The sequence below is a fragment of the Myotis yumanensis genome, unplaced genomic scaffold, assembly GCF_028538775.1.
Source record: "Myotis yumanensis isolate MYYU_CA2020_CCGP unplaced genomic scaffold, mMyoYum1.0.hap1 SCAF_3, whole genome shotgun sequence".
In the NCBI taxonomy this organism is placed as follows: domain Eukaryota; kingdom Metazoa; phylum Chordata; class Mammalia; order Chiroptera; family Vespertilionidae; genus Myotis; species Myotis yumanensis.
The window spans coordinates 212996208-213023099 of NW_027223754.1; the positions used below are offsets into that span (position 1 = coordinate 212996208).

At 44.4% G+C, this 26892-nt stretch overlaps 1 protein-coding gene and 1 pseudogene across 1 annotated transcript in view; one reads left to right on the forward strand and one right to left on the reverse strand.

Annotated features, from left to right (window-relative positions):
• Positions 1–381: 381 nt before the first annotated feature.
• LOC139007658 (small ribosomal subunit protein eS8-like) lies at positions 382–3433 on the reverse strand (annotated as a pseudogene).
• A 4078-nt stretch (positions 3434–7511) lies between these two features.
• ATXN10 (ataxin 10) overlaps positions 7512–26892 on the forward strand; it is a 124792-nt gene continuing 105411 nt past the window's right edge. The window contains exon 1 of the mRNA XM_070411294.1: positions 7512–7819. Within this exon, the coding sequence (XP_070267395.1) occupies positions 7704–7819 (116 nt within the window). The 5' untranslated portion in view covers positions 7512–7703. The remainder of the gene's footprint in view (positions 7820–26892) is intronic.

Genomic DNA, 26892 nt, shown 5'->3' on the forward strand with positions numbered 1-26892 from the left:
GAGAGAGTGGAAGAGAGAGGGAAAGACAGAGAGAAATATCAATGTTAGAGAAACACATTGATTGGTTGCCTTCTGCAGGAGCCCTGATCAGGGCCCAGGCTGGGGAGGAGCCTGCTACCGAGGTATTGAACCTGGGACCCTTCAATCTACAGGCCGATGCTATCCACTGAGCCAAACTAGCTAGGGTTTTCTTTCAGTATTTTTAAAAAGTTTTTCTTATTCAAAGGATTGCTTTAAATAACCTAGCCTGTCATTACTAAAAGTGAAACATTTACCATTTTGTGAAACTTCTTGTATAAGACAGAGATTGTATCTTTTGTGTTGGGTAGAATTCAGATATAAAACCAACTGCTTAGGCCATTTTTCTGGAATGTACTTTTATTTTTTGCTTGTCCAATATTCATATACTTATTTAAGATTCAGCTTAAATATCTTCTTTAGTAGTTCCTTATTCACCTCCCAGTTTCCTAGCTCTTTGTATATCCTTTCTGGTATTATTACATTGTATCATCAGTATATGTTTATATTTCTGGATTCTCTAATAGACTGAGAGCTGATTGATGGTTGAGGCATTATATTATTCATTTTTGTAATAGAGATTCTAATATAGTTCATGATAGATGCTTAAAAATATTGGCTAAATTGAAATATGAAAATTACATTTAAAATGAATTAGTAGCAATAATAGGAAATTCGGTTGCTAACTTTACAAATTATATAAAAATCATTGATCCCTACAATGAAACTATTATTAGAAAGATCAGAACTATTGCTTAAATACCAGCAGTCTATTGTTAGTTACTTACTACCAATTATACCTTGAGTCAAATTAAGTAGGTATTAGTACTGTTTCATTTTACAAATAAAAGGCTTAAAGAGATGTTTGCTTGTCCAAGATGAGGTGCTAAGAAAGGAGAGCAGGATTCACACCATCTCATGCTCTTTACCAGAGATTGGCAAACCTTTTCTACAAAAACCCAATTAGTTAATATTTTAGGTTTTCTGGGCCATACAATCTCTGCCACAATTATTCAACTCTCTGATTGTAGCATCAAATAAGCAATATGTAAATAAATGACTGTGACAGTTTCCAGTACAATTTATAAAAATAGATAGTGGAAAAGATTTGGCTCACAGGCTGCAGTTTGCTGATCTCTGCTCTTAACAATTACACTATTCTGTTATTTTTTTCCTATAGGCTCCAAAGTTTTCAGTTCAATACATTTTTAAATATTTTTTATTGATTTTTTACAGAGAGGAAGGGTGAGGGATAGAGAGTTAGAAACATCGATGAGAAACATCAATCAGCTGCCTCCTGCACACTCCCTACTGGGAATGTGCCCACAACCAAGGTACATGCCCTTGACCAAAATTGAACCTGGGACCCTTCATTCCGCAGGCTGACGCTCTATCCACTGAGCCAAACCAGTTAGGGCATCAATACCTTTTTATAGCAGGAAGGCAAATAAATCCTCCTCTCTCCTCTCTTAACTCATGTCATAAAGGTGGTCTACAGTCTATGGAAAAAAAAGATATTTTCAGAAAGGAGAAAGGAAATAACAATCAAAAAAGTACAGGAAAGAGGAAAGATGGAGGAAAGGAAGACAAAAAGTATAAGGAAGATTCTAAGTGCAAGCCACTGAGCTTGGTCCTGGATGAAATGAGGAAGACAAAATCCCTGACTTGAGGGACTTCAGATGCGGGAAGGTGGAACATAAACACATTTATAGCCCAAAGCTGTCTTTGAAAAGTCAGAGCCAAGAGAGGTCTAGACTGACCAGAGCTTTTCCTGAGTGACACAGGATGCTTTGGTGGCATAGGTGGCAATGGCATAAGCTTTCTAGTGAGAGAATCATAGGCAGAGATAATAAGGAGAAAATGAGGTAGAGGAGCCAGCACAAGCAAGAAGTTTTCTCTCCATCATTCATCTTCCATTCTCTTTACCAGTATCCTCGTTCTCTTTTTCTGTACAAAAACCATACACATTTTGGTCCAAATCTTGCTTGCACCTCACCTTTCTCCCTTGCTTTCTATTTTTTCCTTTCCTTTTATTTATTTTTATTTCTTGACTACTGAGTCATAGCTGATCTAGGTCTTCTGCAGCAGGCTCAAGACAAACTCAGATGACAGATTTCATCTGAAGTTTAATTCAGGTACATCAAAATGATGGCATGTTTACCTAAGGCGATGATTTTTCAACCTTTTTCATCTCATGGCACATAAACTAATTACTAAAATTCTGCAGCACACCAGAATATATATATTTTTGCCAACCTGACAAAAATAGATCTAATTTTGATTCATTCACACCAGATGGCAATTGTTGTGTGGCTGTTGTAATTTTTTAATTTGACAATCTAAGGGAAAAGAGGTCAGGGCCCCTCACCCAATAGTCACATATTGCATGCTTTAAAAAATCTTGTGGCACGCCGGTAGAAAATTGCTGATCTAAGGTGAACAATTACATAAGATATGTAACATTAAAAAATGCCTTTTAGCCCAAGTGAACTATTAGCTTAGTTCTGTCAATTCAGTCAAGGTTGAAAATCCTCCAGCCGATTCCAGGCAGTAAACAACACCCCACTGTTTGACCAATTTAATATCCTTCTGTTTCTCTTACTTGCCCACACTTCTAGCCTGTCCTGTTACTCTCTCTGTCTTTTAATCTTCCTTATACTTTTTGTCTTCCTCTCCTCCATCTTTCCTCTTTCCTGTACTTTTTTGATTATTATTTCCTTTCTCCTTTCTGAAAATATCTTTTTTTTTCATAGACTGTAGACCACCTTTATGACATGAGTTAAGAGAGGAGAGAGGAGGATTTATTTGCCTTCCTGGGCCTTGATTTTCCTCAGACAGAAGTCCAGCTCCTTGCCCTCCAGCACACAGCCATCTGCAGCACAGTTTTGAAGCAATGTATGCAAGAAGCTTGCTCTGCTAGAACGGTTCCTCTAGAAGACTGCTGATTGTGGCATTCTTTCCCCTTTCATTACATTTCTTCTTAATTTTCTTCAAATGTTTTTTGTTTAAAGTCTCTTCATCCTTAGGAGTCAGTTTGGCCCCCGTCTTGTGGCCCAGGGACAGTACACAGTGGGATTTGTACTGCTGTCCGTCTGGTGTGCTGTCAATGATCATGATGCAGTTCTTTACTAGGGCCTTGGTGTGGACCAGGTCACTGTTGGATGCACTGTAGACAACATCGATAATTCTTGTTTTGCATGTACAACTCTTGGAGCCCAGGAAAAGTTGCCCACATCTAGCCTCAAGACACGGTACTTTTTGCTGCCTCCTCGCACTCCGACTGTGTGCATTCAGTGGGTGCCCATCTTAGTGTTGGCAGGAGGGTGGCCCAGCTCATATATTTGCTTCTTCTGATAGGGCTTTCTCTTGTCCCCAGCCTGTGGCACTTGTGCCAGTTGTCCTGAGAGATGCCCATGGCTCGGTGCCTACTGGGAAGAGAAAATTCAAAGTCACAGTCCTAAAATATATCTTTCAGAAATGTTCTTTGTTCATTAATTCAACTAACATTTATTGAACAATTACCTTATAGTAGGACCTTTTCTAGGTGCTGGAATACATTCTGGCAGTAAATAAAATAGATAAGTAACAATAAACCAATTAGAAATAAACTATGATATAGAAAGTGTTCAGTGCTATGGAGAAAAATTCCTGAGGATCAGGAATTTGTGTGGTGTGCTGCTGTTACAATTTTAAAGATTGGAAAGGGAACCTTGGTCAGCATGGCTCAGTGGTTAGAGCATTGGCCTGTGCACCAGAAGGTCTCTGGTTGGATTCCAGATCAAGGGCTCGTACCTGTGTTGCAGGTTTAATCCCCACCCCTATCGGTGTGTGTGTGTGTGTGTGTGTGTGCGCCAACCAATTGATGTGTCTCTCTCCCATCAATGTTTCTCTCTCCCTCCACCTGTCCCCTCCTTTCCACACTCTCTAAAAATCAATGGAAAAAATATCCTCACTCTTTGGGTAAGGATTCAAAAAAAAAAGATTGATATGGGAAAATCATTAGATCCTTTGAGCAGATAAGTTGAAGTAGGGAAGTAAATCCTGCAAGTATTTGACTTGCATTTTTAAAGGATCTAGAATATTGGGAGGCAATAGAAGCAAAGAAACCAATCAGGATTATATTGCAATGATCTAGGCTAAACATTAGGGCAGCGGTTCTTAACCTGTGGGTTGCGACCCCTTTGGGGGTCGAACGACCCTTTCACAGGGGTCACCTAAGACCATCAGAAAACACATATATAATTCCATATTGTTTTTGTGATTAATCACGATGCTTTAATTATGTTCAATTTGTAACAATGAAAATACATCCTGCATATCAGATATTTACATTACGATACATAACAGTAGCAAAATTAGTTATGAAGTAGCAACGAAAATAATTTTATGGTTGGGTGTCACCACAACATGAGGAACTGTATTAAAGGGTTGCGGCATTAGGAAGGTTGAGAACCACTGCATTAGGGGGAATGTTTTCTAAGGATTGTTAAGCATTTTGAATTGTCTTGAGCACTGCTAGGAGATCTAATGCTTGGCACATAGAAATATTTGTGGAACTAAATGATTATGTAGTCAGTTAAATGGGCAAGGCTGAATTGTTGGAGTCCAGCCCCAGCAGGTCCAGGGGTCCCAAAAGGTGTGGACGGAGTCGGCGAAGAAGGAATGACACGAAGACAGCCTTCAGTTGATCAGCAGCCTAGTCAGGACCTCTAGCCAGGATCTCCAGCCAAAGTTCTGGTCGGAGTTCTGGTTAGGAACTGGTTAGGAACTGGTTAGGAACTGATGAGGAACTGATGAGGATCTGATGAGGATCTGATGTTTATTGTCTTGTTACATCCGTATTTATACCAGCTTATTTTAATCCTGTCAATTTCTATTACAAAGGTTAGGGCGTTTCTTATCTCCATTCCAGGGAGTAAAGATTATGTAGTTTAACTACCCGCCTGGCACTTAATTAAGGGGTTGTATCCCCTCCCTAACCTCAGGGAAAAATCCCCACCTGAGGAAACAACCTTTCTCAGAGAGGTGACCTTGGTTAAAACACATGGCACTAAGGAGAGCAAACATATTAAGAACAATATGCTATATATGCCAGGTCCCTTGAAACATATGCTGTGCAGATGTTTCTTTCCTGCAGCGACTGTGTCATGCAGCAAGGATGGACCGGCTTCCGGCACTGAATTACAATACCAAGTAACTTGCTTGTGCACGATTCATTTCTCCTGCATACTCTGGTGGTGCTTATTATTGTGTCTACATTTATTTAGGAAAGGACATAAAAAACACATTATATACACACTCCTACTCTTCAAATCAAATTGTAGAGGGCACGTATCTCTGTATTTTAAGTGGTTCCACAGCCATTTGTACAGTCCTCTATAGCCCTTACCTGTACTCGGTCATGTTTGCCTGTCTCCCAATAGTCTGAGTTCCTTCAGGGTTGGGATCATCTCACCTGGCATAGTGCTTGGCAACAATGCCTGTTGAAAGGATACCTGATAGGATCAAGGGCATGGAAATGAAATAGGTGAGTTACCAACACCCTCCAGAGAATCTTGTCTGATTCCTGTAAAATATATCCATTTCCCTTAGAAAAAAAAGCACAACAATTCATAGTCTATGGCTTGTATTTTAAGCCCCGGATGAGCTGGAACAATGTATTCTTGCCCTGTGTGAAGTGCCTGGTAAACAGCTGGGGAAGGAGAACTGAACTTTCAGGGCCTGAGACTTCAAGCTGGTGACAGACTGAGGCACTGATCCCTTCAACAAAGGAAATGGTCTTCAGGCCCTTAGAGGGAGCCTATGCACAGGTCCCCGCATCCTCCCCGGACTCCCCTTTCCCTCTCAGGTGAACCTGTGCTGTAGCCCCTCCCCCTCAGGTGAACCTGTGCTGTAGCCCCTCCCCCTCAGGTGAACCTGTCCTGTACCCCCTCCCCCTCCGGTGAACCTGTGCTGTACCCCCTCCCCCTCAGGTGAACCTGTGCTGTACCCCCTCCCCCTCAGGTGAACCTGTGCTGTACCCCCTCCCCCTCAGGTGAACCTGTGCTGTACCCCCTCCCCCCTCAGGTGAACCGGTCCCCTAACCCCTCTCCCTCAGGTGAACCTGTCCCCTAACCCCTCCCCCTCAGGTGAACCTGTTCCCTAACCCCTCCCCCTCAGGTGAACCTGTTCCCTAACCCCTCCCCCTCAGGTGAACCTGTGCTGTACTCCCTCCCCCTCAGGTGAACCTGTCCTGTACCCCCTCCCCCTCAGGTGAACCTGTCCCGTACCCCCTTCCCCTCAGGTGAACCTGTGCTGTACCCCCTCCCCCTCAGGTGAACCTGTCCCCTAACCCCTCCCCCTCAGGTGAACCTGTGCTGTAGCCCCTCTCCCTCAGGTGAACCTGTGCTGTACCCCCTCCCCCTCAGGTGAACCTGTGCTGTACCCCCTCCCCCTCAGGTGAACCTGTGCTGTACCCCCTCCCCCTCAGGTGAACCTGTGCTGTACCCCCCTCCCCCTCAGGTGAACCGGTCCCCTAACCCCTCCCCCTCAGGTGAACCTGTCCCCTAACCCCTCCCCCTCAGGTGAACCTGTTCCCTAACCCCTCCCCCTCAGGTGAACCTGTGCTGTACTCCCTCCCCCTCAGGTGAACCTGTCCTGTACCCCCCTCCCCCTCCGGTGAACCTGTGCTGTACCCCCTCCCCCTCAGGTGAACCTGTGCTGTACCCCCTCCCCCTCAGGTGAACCTGTGCTGTACCCCCTCCCCCTCAGGTGAACCTGTGCTGTACCCCCTCCCCCTCAGGTGAACCTGTGCTGTACCCCCTCCCCCTCAGGTGAACCTGTCCCCTAACCCCTCCCCCTCAGGTGAACCTGTCCCGTACCCCCTTCCCCTCAGGTGAACCTGTGCTGTACCCCCCTCCCCCTCAGGTGAACCTGTGCTGTACCCCCTCCCCCTCAGGTGAACCTGTGCTGTACCCCCTCCCCCTCAGGTGAACCTGTGCTGTACCCCCTCCCCCTCAGGTGAACCTGTGCTGTACTCCCTCCCCTTCAGGTGAACCTGTGCTGTACTCCCTCCCCTTCAGGTGAACTTGTCCTGTACCCCCCTCCCCCTCAGGTGAACCTGTGCTGTACCCCCTCCCCCTCAGGTGAACCTGTGCTGTACCCCCCTCCCCCTCAGGTGAACCTGTGCTGTACTCCCTCCCCTTCAGGTGAACTTGTCCTGTACCCCCTCCCCCTCAGGTGAACCTGTGCTGTACCCTCCTCATCAGGGTGAACCTTGAACCCAGGCGCCTCCCCTCAGACCTGCACACTCCAGGCCTTGCTTCCCCAAGCCTCACGCAGAGCTCCGCCCGCGCCCCTTCCCCTCAGGCGGCACTTCCGCCCGCGCCCCCACCCCTCGGGCGGCATTTCCGTCCGGGCCCAATCCCCTCAGGCCGCACTTCCGCCCGCGCCCCCTCCCCTCGGGCGGCACTTCCGTCCGGGCCCAATCCCCTCAGGCCGCACTTCCGCCCGCGCCCCCTCCCCTCGCGCACAGCCCTCCCGCCGGGCGATCCGGCGTCGCGGTGCCGCGCGCTCTCGCTTCAGGCGGGGCTGCAGGGCGCGAGGCGGCGGCGTGGCCTGAGGTGCGGGCGCTCCTCCCCGCCGGCTTCCCGCCCGCCGCTCCTCCCCGGCCGCCGCTCGTCCTCGTCCGCCTCGGCAGCGGCAAGATGGCGGCGCCCAGGCCGCCGCCCGCCGGGCTGTCTGGCATCATGATGCCCGCGCCCATCCCGGACCTGGAGGCCCTCCGCGCGCTGACGGCGCTCTTCAAGGAGCAGCGGAACCGGTAACGCGGCGCGGGCGTCCGGGCGGCCGGCTGCGGGGGGCGCGGCCTGGCGGGCGGCGGGGGGCTGGCTGCGGAGGCCCCTGTGGTCGGCCCGGGCCCCAGGCCGCCGAGTTCCGGGCCGCTGAGCCCCAGCCCGCTGCCTCCTGGGTCTGTCCCCGAGGCGCCTGGGGGTCGGGGCGGGGCTGCCAGCTGCCCCCCACCTGCCGGTCCCGGTGCGCAGAGGGGGACCTGACGCCCCCAGCCCTTCGCCACCTTCGGCCGTTTCGGGGATTGAGCCGATGGCGCTCCTGCAACGTGCAGGCTGCGGGTCTCGGGCGGCTGGGAGCAGGTGACAGGGCGCCCGGAGTCACAGACCACATCCGACACATGGCACGTGGGGGTCGCGCGGTCAGGCACTAGGCGGCGGGCTGGGCTGGCATCCCGGGTCCTGACTGCCCGCCGGGCCTGGCGGTCCCCGGGCGGGGCGGGGCGGGGCGGCCGTGGGAGAGCACTGGTCGGAGAGGTGCTGGCCCCGCGGCACCACAGCCAGGGCAGCAGGTGCCCCGGAGCCCGACAGCCCAGCGTGTGCTTCCTGGCCTTATAAGCTGCGCATTATTGACCAGTTTCTAGAAGCCTTGGATTCCTTGTCTAAAAATGGGTGTATGATACACAACTTCATTTCTGGATCGTTCAGAGGAATGAAGACAATAGCACATGGAAGTATCAAGTGTGTGATGCCCTCAGTCAATGCGTGTTTGAGTTTGTTCGAATCTCGGCCTCAGTTTTGTCATCTATTTAATGAGAATAATGTTGTACAGTACTTGATACATACTAGGTGTACGGGTAATAATGGCGGGTTTTGTAATCAAAGAAAACACGATCATTTCAAGAGACACATCAAAAGTGCTTTCTTCAGATATCACCGATAAGGGTTTAATCTCCAACATTTACAGGGAACTCATGACACTTAACAATAGGAAGATAAACAATCCAATCAAAAAATGGGCAAGGGACCTAGATAGACACTTTTCGAAAGAGGACATACAGAAGGCCGAAAGACATATGAAAACATGCTCAAAGTCACTAATGATACGAGAGCTGCAAATCAAAACGACAATGCAGTATCATCTCACACCTGTCAGAATGGCTATCAGCAACAAATCAACAAACAAGTGTTGGAGAGGATGTGGAGAAAAAGGAACCCTTCTGCACTGCTGGTGGGAATGCAGCCTGGTGCAGCCACTGTGGAGAACAGTATGGAGTTCCCTCAAAAAACTAAAAATGGAACTCCCATTTGACCCAGTGATCCCACTTCTAGGAATATATCCCAAGAAACCAGAAACACCAATCAGAAAGGATATATGCACCCCTATGTTCATAGCAGCACAATTCACCATAGCTAAGATTTGGAAACAGCCTAAGTGCCCATCAGCAGATGAGTGGATTAGAAAACTGTGGTACTTCTACACAATGGAATACTATGCTGCGGTAAAAAAGAAGGACCTCTTGCCTTTTGCAACAGCATGGATGGAACTGGAGAGCATTATGCTAAGTGAAATAAGCCAGTCAGAGAAAGATAAATACTACATGATCTCACTCATTTGTGGATTATAGAGAACAACATAGACTGATAAACAGGGACAGATCCAAAGACAGAGAAACAGCAATCAGACTATCATTCCCCAGAGGGAAAGTAGGGGAGGGAGGGGGTAAGGGGAAGAGATCAACCAAAGGACTTGTATGCATGCATATAAGCCAAACCAATGAACATGAACAACAGGGGGATGAGAACATGAGTGTGTGTGTGTGTGGGGGGGGTTAATGGGGGGATAAGGACACATTTGTAATACCTTAACTAATAAAGAATTAAAAAAAAATAGAAACACTAAAAAAAAGAAGTGCTTTCTTCAAAGTAATGTCCATCGCTAGCTACACATTTCCCCCATCTTTCAGGGAATTTGTGGATACCGCCCCAATAGAACTTTTCTTGTTTTGAGACAGACCATTCAGAGACCCAATTTTCCACTTTGTACATTTTTTTTTTAATATATTTTATTGATTTTTCACAGAGAGGAAGGGAGAGAGAGAGAGAGAGTTAGAAACATCGATAAGAGAGAAACATCGATCAGCTGCCTCCTGCACATCTCCCACCGGGGATGTGCCTGCAATGCAGGTACATGCCCTTGACCGGAATCGAACCTGGGACCTTTCAGTCCGCAGGCCGACGCTCTATCCACTGAGCCAAACCGGTTTCGGCCACTTTGTACGTTTTGAAGTGCTGCTCAGGAAGTGCGTGCGCCATCGATCGGAACAAGTGATCATCTGAAGGGGCAAGGTCTGGTGAATACGACGGGTGGGTTAATACTTCGAAGGCAAGATCTTTTAATGTGTCTTTAACTGGTTTTGAAGTGTGTGATGGTGCGTTATCATGAAGCAAAATTATTTTGCCATGGCCCATTCTGGTAGTTTCACGATCAAAGGGTGGTTCAAATTGATCATTTGTTGTCGGTAGCGATCAGTATTAACCATTTCACCTGGTTTTAGAAGCTTATAATACATCACACCTTTCTGATCCCACCAAACGCAGAGCATTGTCTTCTTTCCGAAGCGATTTGGCCTTGCAGTCGATGTTGATGGTTGACCTGGATCAACCCATGATTTTGTGCATTTGGGATTCTCAAAATAAATCCACTTTTCATCGCCAGTCACAATTCGATGCAAAAAAGACTTTTTTCTTGCCGTTGAAGCAACATTTTACTGATAACTTTTTGGTTTTCCATTTGTCTTTCGTTCAGTTGATGTGGAGCCCATTTTCCTTCCTTTAAAATCTTTCCCATTGCTTGTAAACGATCGGAAATTGTTTGCTGAGCAACGTTTAATCTTTCTGCAAGTTGTTTTTGAGTTTGACACGCATCTTCATCCACTAATGGTTGTAATTGTTGGGCTTAAAACTTTTTTTTCGGTTTACCTGGACGTTCTTTGTCTTTCACATCGAAATCATCACTTTAAAGCGTTTAAACCAGCGTTCACAAGTATCTTGAGATGGGGGCATGTTCACCATAAGCTTTCCAAAGTATACGATAACTTTCAGCAGCACTTTTCTTCAAAATAAAATAATGAATTAAAACTTCCCTCAAATGCTCTTTTTTTTGGCACAAAATTCAACATTTTTTTTTTTTTTTTTTTTTTATATTTTATTGATTTTTTACAGAGAGGAAGGGAGAGAGATAGAGAGTTAGAAACATCGATGAGAGAGAAACATCGACCAGCTGCCTCCTGCACATCTCCTACTAGGGATGTGCCCGCAACCCAGGTACATGCCCTTGACCGGAATCGAACCCGGGACCTTTCAGTCCGCAGGCCGACGCTCTATCCACTGAGCCAAACCGGTTTCGGCACAAAATTCAACATTTTTAAGCGTAAAAATATCTATGATGTTAACACCTTCAGAAAATTTGACATATGAAGTTTTGAAGCTTGTTGTCAATACAACAAAATAGCATACATATCAAATCGCATATATATCAACATATGTGTAACTCCATCTATTGAAAAAAATCTGCATTATACACCTAGTAGTAGTAAGTAAATGTTAGCTGGTATCGTCGCTTCATATATTTATGTCCCCCAAATACCAGGTTTTGTGAAAAGTCCTGTTCTGGGAAGCCAGCAGACAGTCATGCAGTCCTGGGGGGTGCATACAGAGGGTAGAGAGAGCATACAAGAAAGGCACACTAGGGTTGGGTGGGTCCAGATGATCCCTGGAGGTCCTCTTTCTGTAAACTGGACCCCTTCATTGGAGCACTTCTACCTCAGATCACAATGGTGCGTGTCTGTGGAGAGAGCGCTGAATGCTTTTTGGGAGATGATGTTAACTGATGTGGTACTGATGGGAGATGTGTTGACTGAGTTAAGGCTTCAGCAGATCTAAACCAGGATGGGCCTGTGATTAGTTCCCAACCATTTTTGAGCACCCCCTATGAAACAGGCTCTTTGCTAGGGGCTGAGGGTACAAAGGTGAATGTGACGTGAACCCTTTTTTCCAAGCATATTAGGGAAGTTGCTGTGTAAGCAAACTGTAATGGGAGGATCTAGACAAGAAGAGGTGGTGGCTCAGGGGACCATATGGGTCTGTTTGTTGGATACATGGATGAGCCAGGAAAGGTTTTAGATGACATTGGCTGCATGGCTTACAGATGAGAGGGCTGATTAGGAAGAACAGCATATGCAGAGGGACCATAGGCTGATTTTGCAGGCTTCCCAAAAGGGTAAATGAAATAACAGGAGACATTCAAATATCAGACCCCTTTCTGTAACCTGAGGAGAAAATCCAAGACCCTCAGTCAACTTACAAGGCCTTTTTCTGTTCTTCTATTGCGGGGGGAGTTAATGGGAACTAGGGAAGGTCCTCTCCAGGGAGTGGCATGAGAAGATCTGCATATTACAAAGAGCTCTCTGGCTGCCCTTGTGGGGGCTAAATTAGAGAGGGGGAGGCTAGAGTCTGGGGACTTTGAAGGAGCTGATGCAGAAGCCCAAGTGAAAGAGAAAAGTGCCGAATTAGGACATTGTCTATGGGGAGGGACAGGATAAATGTTGAAAAGTATTTACAAGTTGTATGGACAGGACTTGGGGACCAAATGGATTATTAGGGGAGAATGAGGAAACAGATGCTGCCCACATTTGGCTGGAGTTTTTCTGGAACCTGTCCTGTTCCAGGCAGGATTTGGAGACCAGGAAAGGTGAACTGATGTTCAGGTCTTGGGGCGGGGAGGCCGTTGTTGGTGAGGCAGAGACCTGATGAGAGTTTGTAAGGACGGGCTTCTGGTCCTGGTTCTGCCTCTGCTTCTCTGTGTGTCTTTGGACAGATCACTAGTTGCCCCTCAGAGGGGTCTCATGGTTTAGACCAGAGTCCAGCTACTCTGAGAGGATCCCTCCACTGCAGAGGAACCCAGAGCGGGGATGGGCCGCAGTGCCAGGAGCTGGATGGGAAAAGTGGAGCATAATGAGGCCTCAGAGTAGCAGATAGAAAACATCCGACAAAACAGAAACAGACTGAAGAAAGTAAGAAAGCAATTGATGGAACAAGATTTGCATGGTAGCTGAAAAAATGTATTTTGTGGGTCTTCGAAGACTTGATGCTACAAAACCAGCTTCTGTCTGTGGTAGCTGGAGTGACAGGAGTGTCATGTAGTGGAAAGAACAATGACTCGGGAACCAGGTAGACCTGGACAAAAACCTGGGCTTATCTGTCTCTCTGGACTTCTTATTTCTCGACTTGAAAATGCGGATGATACCTCCCACTTTGTAGTTATTGTGAGGATCTGTACCACTATATGTATAGCACGGCGTTTTATGCCTAGTAGGTGCCATTTAGCACCTGCTTTTAAAAAGTAACTGGGCTGTAAGCGACCAAGAACCCAGTTGTGCTTAATTTAATCTGCCTTTTAGAAAGCAATGGGCGCTATTAAAAAGGTGATAATGCTAATTTTGGGGTTTAGCCAACCCCAACCCAGTGAGGTAATTCTCCTGGTTCATTGCAGTGGCTTTGATATGTTCACAAACTCTCTGCCCTTCAAGAGGAGGAGGGTAATTCCTCTCTCCTGAGTGGGGGCTGCATTTAGTGATTTGCTTTGAAATAAGAATGTGGCAGAAGTGGCAATGTGACTTCTGAGCCCAGGTCATGCATGAAAGGCATTGCAGCTCCTCACTGCTCTCTCTGGGATCACTTCCTTTGACATAGCCGGCTGCCATGTCCTGAGGACACTCGGGCATCCCTAGCGATCTGCTGGTGAGGGATCGAGGCCTCCTGCCAGCAGCCAGGGAAGGAGCCATTTACAATTCCTGAGAAACCTTGAGGCGAACCACTCCACTCAGCCACTCCCAACCCTCAGGCCTGTGCGGGACCCGAAATATTACTGTTTTAAACTGCGAGATTTTGGGGTCATTTAATAAATAGCAATGGATAATTAGTATTCCAATCTAAATTCTACTCGATCTGGATTAAACTCAGATTCAATAACCCATTTCTTGAATAGTATCTCAATCACTTAAATCCACAAAAAAATGCTTATGGTCATAAATGATCAGTATTAAGATATTGCCCACTATTTCTTTTTTTTTTTAAATATATTTTATTGATTTTTTACAGAGAGGAAAGGAGAGAGATAGAGAGTTAGAAACATCGATGAGAGAGAAACATCGATTAGCTGCCTCCTGCACATCTCCTACGGGGGATGTGCCCGCAACCCAGGTACATGCCCTTGACCGGAATCGAACCCGGGACCTTTCAGTCCGCAGGCCGACGCTCTATCCACTGAGCCAAACCGGTTTTGGCGTGCCCACTATTTCTTCTCAGAAGATAATTCTTTTTTTTTTTTTTTTTTTAACTTATTTTAAGTTTGTATTATATACCTTTTTTTAAATGTCATAACTGCATTAAAAATATTTTTATTGCTTTCAGAGAGGAAGGAAGAGGGAGAAACATCAATGCTGAGAGAGAATCATTGATTGGCTGCTTCCTGCATGTCCCCTACTAGGGATCGTGCCCTCAACCCGGGCATGTGCCCTACCCTGGAATGGAACCATGACCTCCTGGTTTATAGGTCAAATGCTCAACCACTGAGCCACACTGGCTGGACCATATAGGCATTTTAAACATTTAACAAGTGATTTTTCTTGCTGTGCTCTGAGTCTTTGCAAGTCTTGTTAAATTCTTTCTGGGATAAAGTAAGATATAAATGCATTGAAAAGTCTATTTTTGGCTTTTTCCCAGAGGTACTCTTTTTCAACTTTTTAGTCAACTTTGTGATGTATCTCTGTCTCTACCTTATCTATCTTTTATGATATATATCCAGATCACACATTTTATCCACTGTGTAAAAATGTGGAGCCAAGTGAGGTTGGTTGTCATACTCTGCCTCTGCTGTACATTAAGTAGTCACTAGCTACATGTGGCTATTTAAGTTAATTAGAAATAAGTAAAGTTAATAATTCTGTTCCTTACTTGCATTAGTCACTTTTTAAGTATTCAATAGCCACACGTGGCCCGTGACTACCTCATTGGTATGCAGATATAGAATATTTCCATCGTTGCAGAAAGTTCTGTTGGATAGTGCTGCTCTATAATTTATTTTTTTTCTATAGAGATTATGTTCCAGTTCTTGAATATTCATGAAATCATGTAACATTTGGATTCTACTTTCTATACATTCTTCTCATACTTAACTGATACCTCATTGCTCTTCCAGCAGCTAAGCTTCTTGACTGAAGTGAGCATGTCACATTCCCTGTATGCCTAGCATCTGCATTGAGCCTGATAATTGTAGGTACTTAACAAATTCCCGTGGAATTGCTTCTGTTTGTATAACTTATTTCTCATTGTGCGTGCTTGGTCTTTTTCTTCCATACCCATGTAGACAATAATTTTTTTAAGCCTTCTGTCAAGATGGCTTATTTTTCCTCTTCTGTCTGTGTTTAGTTAAGATAATTTTTCTGTTTACTGCCTTCAAGGTTTTATACATCCTATTTAATAGCATAGGTATTTCCCTCTACTTCTGAATCCCTTTACCTTATAAACTCTATTTTTCATTTTAAAGAAAGCACTTATTACAATCTAATGTACCATATAATAATATACAGCGGTTTTTTATTCTTGACGTCTCCTTCCAGAATGGAAGACCCATAAGGCAGAGATGTTTGGCTTTTTCATGATTATCCTATTTGGATAATGCTGCTTGAATTTGATGTCCTCTCTCAGTTTGGAAAATTGTCAGCCAGTATTTTTTCAAATATTGTTTGTCTTCTGTTCTTTTATTTCCTTCTAGGACTCCAATTGCACATATGTTGAACCTTTCATTCTATTTATATGTCCCATAGGCTCCTTTCTGTAGTTCCTATTCTCTCTGAGTTTATGTTTGAAAATTTTGTACTAATTTGCTGTAGTTCTCTAATCCTCTTTTCTGCGTCTTATTTGCTGTTATCTATTGTGCTCTTAGTTTCAAGTGTTGTATTTTTGAGTCATTGTATTGTAGAATTTCTATTTGATTTTAAAAATAGGTTACACTGTTGAATTCATTTTGTCCTTTACCTTCTTGAATGTATTAATTATAGTGAATGTGCCTGATAACTTTCTATTGTCAGTTTTTGTCTTCTTGTGTTTAGTTGTTTGGTTCTGTCTTTTTTTTTTTTTGAATGCTGAATGTTGTACATGAAAAATTGAGGTCAGTTTCAGGTATCTTCCCTTTGCAAATATTTGAAAACTCAAAATCAAAACAATCTAAAAATGACTTTTTTCAACAAATGGCGGTAGAACAACTTGATAGCTAATTGGACTAAAATGAATCTTGACCCCACACCTTGCACCATTTGCAAAAAAATATTTCATTATGTGTTATAGACCTAAACATGAAAACTAAAACTATAATGTGTTTATTGTTATTATTATTATTATTATTATTTTTAGAGATGAAGGGAGAAGGGTAGAGAGAGAGAAACATCGATGAAGAGAAACACCACTTGGCTTCCTTCTGCATGCCCCAAACTGGAGGTCGAGTCTACAACCTGGGCATGTGCCCTGACCAGGAATCGAACCAGTGACCCCATGGTTTCTGGGTCAAAGCTCAACCACTGAACCACACTGCTGGGCCTATAACATGTTTAGAAGAAACATGGGAAAATATCTTTGTGGCCCTGAGTGTGGGCAAACATTTATCCAGGACACAACACTAACCATGCAAGAAAAAATTGACTTTATCAAATTAGATTTTATAAAACTAAAAACTTCTGCTCATCAAAAGAAATGAAGAAAATGAAAAGGCAAGCCAGAGAGTTAGAGAAAGTATTTGCAATACATATATCTGACAAAGGACTTGTTTTAGAATATATAAAGAGCTCCTACAACTCAATGATTAAAAGAAGAAATTGGACAAAAAACTTACATGACTTATAAAGAAAGATATATAAATGGCCAAGAAACACATGATAAAGTACTCAACAGCATTATTAAGGAAATGCAAATTAAAACAATAGTGAGATACCACTTTATGCCCTTAGGATGACTAGTACCAAAAAAAGAAAAATAAAAGAAAATAGGTATTCGTGAGGATGTGGAGAAAATGGAACCCTTCTGCATTGCTGGTGGGAATGTAAAATAATGCAGCTATTGTGGAAAACAGTTTGGTGGTTCCATAATGAGCTAAACATAGAATATGACCCAGCAATTCCTAGGTATATGCCCAAGAGAATGGAGAGCAGGCACTCAGATGCTTGTGTGCTAATGTTCATTGTAGCATTATTCACAATAGCCAAAAGATGGAAACAGCCCATGTCCATCAAAGATGAATAAACAAAACGTGGAATACACTGGAATATTATTTAGTCACTAGAGGCCTGGTGCATGAAATTTGTGCATGGGTAGGGTCCCTAGGCCTGGCCAGTGATCAGGGCTGATCTGTGGGGTGACCGGCGGGGTGATCAGGGGGCCCCCGCTGGCACCCATCTTGGCCGGCCTGGTGCTGCCCCCGATCGCCCCGCTGCCACCGCCGGTCACCTCCCTCTGCGGGGTGACTGGTGGGGTGATTGGAGGGCCCCACTATCACCTGCCTTGGCTTGCCTGGGGCCTGCAGGCTGGGGGCAGTTCCTGCATTGAGTGTCTGCCTCCTGATGGTCAGTGCGTGTCATAGCGACATGTCATTCCACCTGTTGTTCTGTTCGGTTGATTTGCATATTAGGCTTTTCTTATCTATATTAATAATAGAGAAATATGTAAATTGTCCGGGATGCCACCATGCAACGACCGAACAGCAGGCTGTGTGGGGCGACCAGGCCGGCAAGTGGGGCAGTGAGGGGTGACCACACAACTGAACAGCAGGCTGCATGAGGCGACCAGACTGGCAGGGGGGGTCAGTTAGGGATAATCAGGCCAGCAGGCAGAGGCGGTTAGGGGTGACCAGGCCAGCAGGGGGGGCAGTTACAGGCGATCAGGCTGGCAGGCAGAGGTGGTTAGGGGTGATCAGGCTGGCAGGGGGGGCAGTTAGGAGCGATCAGGCAGGCAGGCAGAGGCTGTTAGGGGTGATCAGGCAGGCAGGTGAGTGGTTAGGAGCCAGCGGTCCTGGATTGTGAGAGGGATGTCCGACTGCCAGTTTAAACCAGCAGTTGGACATCCCCCGAGGGGTCTCGGATTTGAAAGGGTGCCGGCTGGGCTGAGCTGAGGGGACACCCCCCCCCCCCCCGCCTTGTACAAATTTTGTGCACCCGGCCTCTAGTATAGGATAAGGAGGAATGAGGTACCGATGCATGTTACAACATGGATGAAACTTGAAAATGTTTTGCAAGGTGAAAGAAACCAGACATAAAAGGACAAATATTCTGTGATTCCACTTATCTGAAGTACTTAGAATCGTCATAGAAACGAAGTATTTTAGAGGTTACCAGGGAATTGGGACAGTGCCTGAGGGGGTGGGGGTGGGGTGATGGGATTATTGCTTAATGGTTACAGAGTTTCTGTTTTGGAATTAGATCTGGTGATGGTTGCACAACATTGAATATAATTAAGATTCCACTGTTGGAATCTTGCATGCAGGGCGAGCCATAGTAGTGTCTTATCTGACGGTTCTGGTCCTGAGAGCTCACTTTCAGGGGGATTTACCTCTGATTTTTGTGACCTCTGAATACCGCAGGGCAACTTGTGGTCTATTTTGCAGAGTGACTGAGATAGTTGTTTTTTTTTAAACAATTTGTGTTTGGGGGCTCCTTCCTTCTCCCCTGTTCTCTCCTGAAATACACCGGTATGAAATATTGCTACCTTTTTGGAATCAGGCAATGGGTTTCAGGGGAAAAAGGCTTTCATGAGGCATAGGCTTAGTTTCAAATCCAAGTATTGCCGCTTCCTAGTGGTGTGAACTGGCAAATATTTAACACTCCGGTGTGGGGTGAATTTCCCGCCAAAATATAAGATGGCGCGGGCAATTATTTAGGTTTCCCGCGCAAAATCAGGGATTTTTATGATACCTATTACCCCAATGGGTATGAAACGGTTCGCATACGCAGGTAGGTATCTTTGTGAACGGCAAACAAACAAATATTTGGTAATACGCAGTTACAATCGGCCCGAGTTTACACGTTTCCCGCACTCCACCGCAAATCTATATGAACCGAGTTAAGACGGCTCCCGCGGAGTACGCGCAATTCACGCGAGCCGACTTAACTCGTTTCCCCCACTCCAAGTGTTAACTACTCCCAGCCTGTTTCACCTGGGTCAGTGGTATGATGATGCCTGCCTTGTAGGTTGATGTTGTGCTGTATGTAGCGTCAGAATGGTGCCAGCACATGGCGGATTCCCAGCAAACACCAATATTATCATTGCAGCCTCTAGTCAGTCAGTAGTGAAAGGAAAGGAAATGTGTGGTCATTCTTGAGAATTTTGCATATTTTAAAATAGTGCTTGTTAACTGTTTAATTTCATCTCAATTCCATGATCAGGTTCTGGTCTCAATAGGCTTTTAAACTTTAGAATAGTTGCTTCTGGAATTTTAGAATAAGAAACATATAATAACTCAGTGGAAGAAAAATAGTTTTTTAGATCCAAAAGATGTGGGCAGTAATTTCTTGTTAATATTTGAATTCCTTGGGGAAAAAAGGTTTTTTAAAAGCAATATTAAACAATTTTAAAAAGCTATGAGAATTTCCAACAAAAAAGAGACTAAAGTGGGGGAGGGGGGGCATTGGGGGGATAAGGACACATATGTAATACATTAATCAATTAAAAAAATAAACAAATAAAAAAAAAGACTACTTGAAAGTAACTTAGAGGAATTTAGATGATTTTGGTTTTGCATTTAGGAACTGACATTTAAGGAAACATCCTTGTATACTCTAAGGAAAAAGGAATTTAAGCTTATCTTTAGCTTTCATCCTAGTATTTTTGTCAGTTGGTTGTTTTTAAACTCTTGACAAAAGTACAAATACATGATTATGTTAATGCATTTTTGGAAGATGATATAACCTAACAAGTACACATGTATTTCACTTGCAAAATCAACAAGAGTTAAAATTGTGTTTTGTTCTCTCAAAGTCAAAACATTACTGATACTGTTAATGTCCTCTGTATTAGAACAAATTAACCCGCAAGTTAGTAGCTTGAAACACAAACATTTATTATTGCGCACAGTTTATGAGCGTCAGAAATCTGCGGCTGCTTTGCTGGTGGGTCTGGCTCAGTGTTTTTTCACGAGGTTGCAGTCAAGCTGTGGACCAGGCCGCAGCCTTCTGAGGCCCGACGGGCTGAAGCCTGGGATTCCACACTCACACGTGGCTTTGGCAGGTAGCGTCTGTTCCTTCCCACGTGGACCCCTGTGTCGGGCCACTCAGCACCTGGCAGCTGGCTTGTTACAAAGCCAGATGATCCAAGAGAGGGCGGCTGGGATGGAAGTTGTGGTGCCTTTATAACCTAATCTTGGAAATGGCACACCCTTACGCCTGCATATTCCAGTGGGCACAGGGCGGGAGCACAGGAGGGGTCACCTCGAGGGTGTGAATACCAGGAGGGGAGATCGGGTAGGGGTGCCCTCTGTTTCACTTTGCAACCCCATTTCTCCCTTATTCATAAATGGGTGCTGTAAGCTCTGCAGCTCCTGTTTTTACCGACATTTTGTTTTGAGTGTTACCGGTGTTCATCCCAGAGAGCTAGATCACTAACTTCAGCTGTTGTAAACATCGTAATTTATCTACCTCTTCTCTTACTGATGGCTACTTGGCTTGTGTTGAATTTTTGGTAATTCAGACAGTGCTGCGGAGACCCTCTTTGTACACATCTCCTTGTCTACCTGAGCCTTAGTTGTTTTTCCCCCAAAAGCAGAATCTGAGGCAAAGACTTGGATGAGGTAATTTAATTGGAAGTGACGCCCAGTGATGAGGCGTGCAGGAGAGGGGAAGCTAGACTGGAAGGAGAGACACCACTGGAAGATGCTGTCCTTATCAAGCTGGTAGCTGTGTGGGCAACGGGGGCTCAGTCCCACTGGGCATCTCTGAGGAATGCAACTCTGAATTGTCCGAATGGACGCTGGGTCACTGCTCTGTTAACATGTTGCCCGTTGGTGGAGAATGGCCCCCGGGGTCCTTAACTAGACCGGCCAGAGGTGTGGAGGAGGGCCACCAGGGCATTTCACAGTCTGCTCCTCTCCTGCAGTTCACTCTGTCGCTCACTGTTCTAGGGCTGTTTGGAGTCTAAAAGGGCCTACACAGGAGTGTTAGTGCAACAAGCTACCCTCACCACTGTGGCAGCCTGTCCCGAGTCTAATTGGTGATAATCCTTTCCCCACCCTCCCATCTAGATTGCTTTCCGCCAGCACTTGGCTAGGCTCTGCTGTGAAGGGGTTTGAGCCCTCCGCTGCCTGTCTCTTGTCAGGCTGGTTGCTGTAGTTTATGGTTGTGCCTAGATGTGGAAGAACCAAGATACTCTCTGCTTATTACCTCTTTCAGAGAACTTTGTGTAGGATGTTATAACCACTTAGTCACCTACCAATCCTCCCAGAATGACAGCAATCTGAAGGCGGGATTCTTCTCATTCACCTCTATTCTCAGGACCTACTTTAAGACCTAGCACATAATAAGCACTTCATAGTATTATTATTTCCTTGAGCATTTGATTTTCTTGAGTCATTGGGTATATAAGTGAGAGCATAGAGGAAAGACTCTAGTAAGGAAAGTATAGGAAAATGATGAAATATGACGATGACTGTGATATCAAGAGGTACAAAGTGTCTTAGTGTTACTCATTGCTTGTATGAGTGTGTTGACTAACTTTCATGAAGGGAATTGAGTAAACACTTCAGAAGCCAACATACTACAGAACTCGAAAATAAACCTAGCCATCTGTGTGTGTGCACATGCACCGGGCTTCCCCCAAACATGACTGTGCCTCTGGCCAGCGAGAGTCTTTGGATGCACCAAAAACAAAACAAAAAACGAAACAAAACAAAAAACCCACACGAACTGTCAGCTTAGTTAAGGATGCCGTATCATCTTGACTCAACCATGATTCAGGTCAACTTTGTTGAGAGAGAACATCAATTAAGTTACACTATAAAAAGAACCTTTTAGAGCGATGACAGTTTCCTTTATTTTTATCTGTGCCATGAGCTGGAAGGCCATATGGAACTATTTGGTAAGGTGTTCTGACTCAACTTCAAAATACAGATGTGGTCAGTGTGAGCCACCCCTCACATTCAATTATCTTAAATGGACACAGTAGACAGGAAAAAGTTAGAGCCAGCAAATCAAAATAAATAAGGTTAGAATTGTGACCAGTAGTACCCTCAGAAGAGTTTCTGAGTCTTTCATTCTTCCAGTCTTTTGTAGTGGTCTCTGGACCCAAGGGTGTGGTCACGGAACTGTGGGCAAGGACACTCACTCAAAGGCAAAGGAACCCTGGGGCTAACTCTAGGCTGAGTCAACCTCTCTGAAGGCCACAAGCCTAGAGCAGTCATATTAGAGTTGGAGACGGTTTGTAAACAAGCGATGCTCTCACTACAGCCATTGAGGAGTGCATCCATGGAGTGTTCGGTGGAGTGCAGGGCCCATAGTAAGTACAATGGAAGCGTCAGTGGCTATCATCACCATTGAGAGTGTTACAAAACTTTATCAAAAGATAGTAAAGAACACTTCAATGGTGCGATACACCATTATACGATAGGAAAACTAAAGAATATAGACATCAATTTTTCCAAAATTGAGCTGTGGTTTCAGTGATGTTCAAAATAAAATCTCAACATGGTTTTTGTTAGAAATTCACAATCTGATTTTCTATTTTTTTTTCCTTTTTAAAACTTTTCAATCACAACCTGTTGATCCTTCTACTTCCTATTTGCTGTCCCTTTTTTCCCTCAGGCTCTCATTTCCCTTCTTTCTTTTTAAGGACTACAGCATGTACGCTCAGCATCACTGCAGTTTAAACAAAGACAAGGTATTAAAACGATGTGATTTAAAAAAATTTTTTTTGATTTGTTTTTAAACAGAGAGGAAGGGAGAGAGAAATATCGATTGATTGCCTCCTGCACACACCCTGACTGGACTGGGCATGTGCCCTGACCTGGACTCAAACCAGAGACCTTTTGTGCACGGTCTTTTGGTGCACAGACAACCCTCCACTTACTGAGCCTCACCGGCCAGGGTACAATGCCCTTCTTAATTCAGTTTAGATCTATGGACTTTGAGTTAAGAATGATCTTTACATTTTTAAATGGTTGGGAAAAATAAATAAAATTTCATGATATGTGAAAATTATATGAACTTTAAGTATCAGTGTCGATAGAACTAGTTTTATTAGGACACAGCCCGGTAGGTGTTGCCTGAGACTGCCTTTGTGTTACAGCAGCAGAGCTTAGACGTTGTGACAGAGCTTGTCAGCCCCTCACAGCTAACGTGTGTCTCTGACCCTTTCCAGAAAAAGTTTGCCACCCCGCGCAGGGGAGTGGTCGGGGCTGTCAGGGACAGCTGGGGAGTCCTGGGTGTGACAGAAGCGGGAAAAGACTGTCAAAGAGGAGCTGTGAGGTCTGCAAAGATGAATTTCACAATGTTGCCTCGGCTGCTTTTGGCAGGAGATAGAAATGCTTTGTTTTCTGTTTTTGCTCCGTCAGCCCAGTCACATCAGGAGGCAGGGCTTATGGTTTTAATAACAACCAGTGATTGTTACTTTAATCTCTGAACTTGTATGTATTTAATAGTTTTTCTTAGTGACAGTGGTTAAACTACTCTAAACCGCATGTGCCAGTTTTTAATTAAATCTAAGGTATTAGAATAAATCTTTTAGCAAGTGTGAGAGTCTTAGTTGTAGCGTTACAATGACTAGCATTTAGTTTCCTTTTCAGTAGGAGGTTCCACCTGATGAATTGACTGTAAAATGTGTATACATACAGTTTATTAGACCTCTCTAACCTGTTAACATGTAATCATGGGTAGTTTTCTTCAATTTTGCTCAAACAAGACTTGCCGAGATTACACCTACAGATCTGTTCAAACTTGAAGGAAATGAAATTCTACCTTTTGTATAATTCAAAGGCTTTTTTTTTGGCCTTTTTTGTGTGTAATGTAACATTTCATTTATATGTTGTCTTCAGGGTATGCATTCCTATCTAATAGGAATGTCTAACGGTTGAATTTAATTGTCCTCTTAAGTACTTTCTGCCTTCTGTGAATGAAGTAGCTAAGCTTTTTAAAGTCCTTGTGAATATTTTGTGTTAGTTTGGTTAAAGCAGAAATGACAGCAATTTTTGTTATTAACATTTGTAATATAGGAACGATTGACTGATCGTTACTAGTTATTTCACTGTCGTTAATCATTACACATATTTAGCTGTGCTGTCTTGACAGTGAACTTGGAATTTGCAAACTGAGTACATTTTAACTACTTTGGATCTGTAATGCCAAAAAAGCTTTCTTTCAAGGCCATTTAGAAGGTAAGGAAGTATAGAAGAGTAAAAGCTTTTTGTCCTCATCTGATGGAAGTTGTTAATGTGTCATACTGTATAAAATATTGTGAATAAAATCATAGTTATTTATTCTATGGGTCTATATCAGCGGCTCTCAACCTGTGGGTCGCGACCCCGTTGGGAGTCGAACAACCCTTTCACAGGGGTCGCCTAAGACCATCGGAAAACACATATATAATTACATATTGTTTTTGTGATTAATCACGATGCTTTAATTATGTTCAATTTGTAACAATGAAATTGGGGGTCACCACAACATGAGGAACTGTATTAAAGGGTCGCGGCATGAGGAAGGTTGAGAACCACTGGTCTAGATGAAAGAGTCTCCCCCCAACCCCTTTATAAAGGGATACAGACATCTAAGAAATAGTCTCTGCTCTCAAGAAATTTAAAATATAGTTAATCGGGTTATAACTCCTCTCCCTCCCCCTTTAAACTTAGCCATTTATTGTATAGTGTAGCAGAGAAATTAGATGTTTGTTAAGTTGCAATCAGAAGATATCTACCTCTTAACATAAGACATTTTTCATGTTTTGGGGTCCAGGACATGTGGCTTTCTTAATGGAGATGGAAGGGGTGAGCCGAGGCCTCAGTAGTTCCCTTTTCCAGCGCACTGATTCCGCTGCTTGCCTCAGGCCTGGCTTCCGAGGGGTTTGGATCACAAGTCAGATGTCACTCTGAGTATGCAAATAGTCTCATCACTTACTTTAAACTTGAATCGAACAGAACAATTAGTGAATGCCAATTCTGGGCCTAAGGATAAAAAAAAAAAAAAAGATAGTCTCTATTTTGGGGGGGGGGCGGTTATAGACTAGCTGGGGAGGTAACTGGAAGTGAAATAATGGATGTTGGTGCTACTGCAGTCTTCTGGACTGAGTGCCCGTGGAGCATGGAGGTGGGAACTGGTTCACTTGGACTAGTGGGGAGTTCCCCCAGGGCTGAGAATGAAGGAGACCCAAAGACTTGCAGGCAGAGAACTGCCTGGGAAGGGGTGGGAAGGGCATTCTGGTGGAGCAGACACAGGGTTGCAGGTGCTTGGCATGTTGAGGAGTTCATGGGTGTGCGACCCGGAGACAGGAAAGGACAGTGATCACAACCCTAGCTCCCCCCCTCTCTGACCCACAGATGTGAATTACTCTGTGCCCGATGGACGCTGCCATGGTTCCTCTTGAGTGGCTGGTCATAGTTACTTGGATTCAGGAACCTGTTGATTGACTAGCTCAGTTAAACATTTTTCTTTTGATTGAAAGTGTAATAAATAAAAAAGAAGGCATGGCCCTGGCCAGGTGGCTCAGTTGGTTGGAGCGTCATCCCATGCACTAAAAGGTTGCGGGTTAGATTCCCTTCCCGGTAAAGGCACATACCTAGGTTGCGGGTTCGACCCCTGGTCAGGGTGTGTATGGGAGGCAACCGATTGATGTTTCTTTCCCTTCCTTTCTCTTTAAAATCAATACACATATCCCTGGGAGAGGATTGAAAACAAAGAAAAGAAAGAATGAAAGGAAAAGGCATGGTGCATAAATGACAAATTAACATGTGACATTGGGAATCATCACAGGCCAGTTCATGAATTAATTGTTCTATTGCTGGATCATCAGTTACCCAGTTTTCCTAAGAAAATGCTTTTCTCCTATTGTGTTTAGTCTACCATAGTTTGATCGCAAGCTTTTGCAGTGCTAGATACCAATTTTGAGTAAACTGAATGTGAAGATTTCAGAGTGACATCAGGGACGACCTTCACAGTAGGAAGTTGACTCCCATGCCAGAGGTAGCTTGCAAAGGACCAGTTGAAAGAAGACATAATTGCTTCTTTATCACAGGTGTAATACACATATTTTAGCCATCTTACTAGGAAAAAAGAGGCTTTACTGTAGATTATTCAAGTTGCAGAGCTCTGCTTCTATTTGAATGTCAGTTTAAATAATAAATTCTTTGTTGTAGAGATCGTGGCAGTCTTTGAAAGGTTTTATTTAACTCTTGGGTGTTTTCTTAGCGTATTAATGTCTGCTGCACTGTATTTTGTATTCCTTAAAGCTTTCTTGAGAGAGTTAGTGAAGGTCTTTTATGGCAAATTGGCACTGAAAATGGCTACTACTGAACTGCTGCCTGCGGGCACTGAGGCAGGTCAGTGTGTGCCCTCGAGCTTTTCCTTTGTCATTTGATCACCAGTCACTGCCACGCTGAGTCAGAGCTTCACTTCACGTTCCACACTTAGAGACGGCTGACTGGGGAGATGCGGGCAAATTATTTTATTTTATGCCTGATTCTCAATTTTTAATTGATTAATTTACACTCTGCCTCTTTCCAAAAACAAATTTGAAGCACCTGAAAATATAAAAACGATTGAATAAAGTAAAAGATAAGGAAGAGAAGGGAAAGCCAGGTGGGGAAAAATAAGGTTAATACTTGAAGTCATGCCTTGGACTCCGTGTTAAAGATGAGCTCTGGATGCTGTGGACATCTTAAAGGAGAGGCTGAGACCATCAGAGTGGTTGTATGAGCTGCCCATGCGATGCACACACACCATCTGGAGTACCAGTGCGCATGGCCCTGAAGCTCAAGGAGGGAGTAGCTCCCCTGGGCGGGAAAGGGGACATGCAGGTCTTCCCG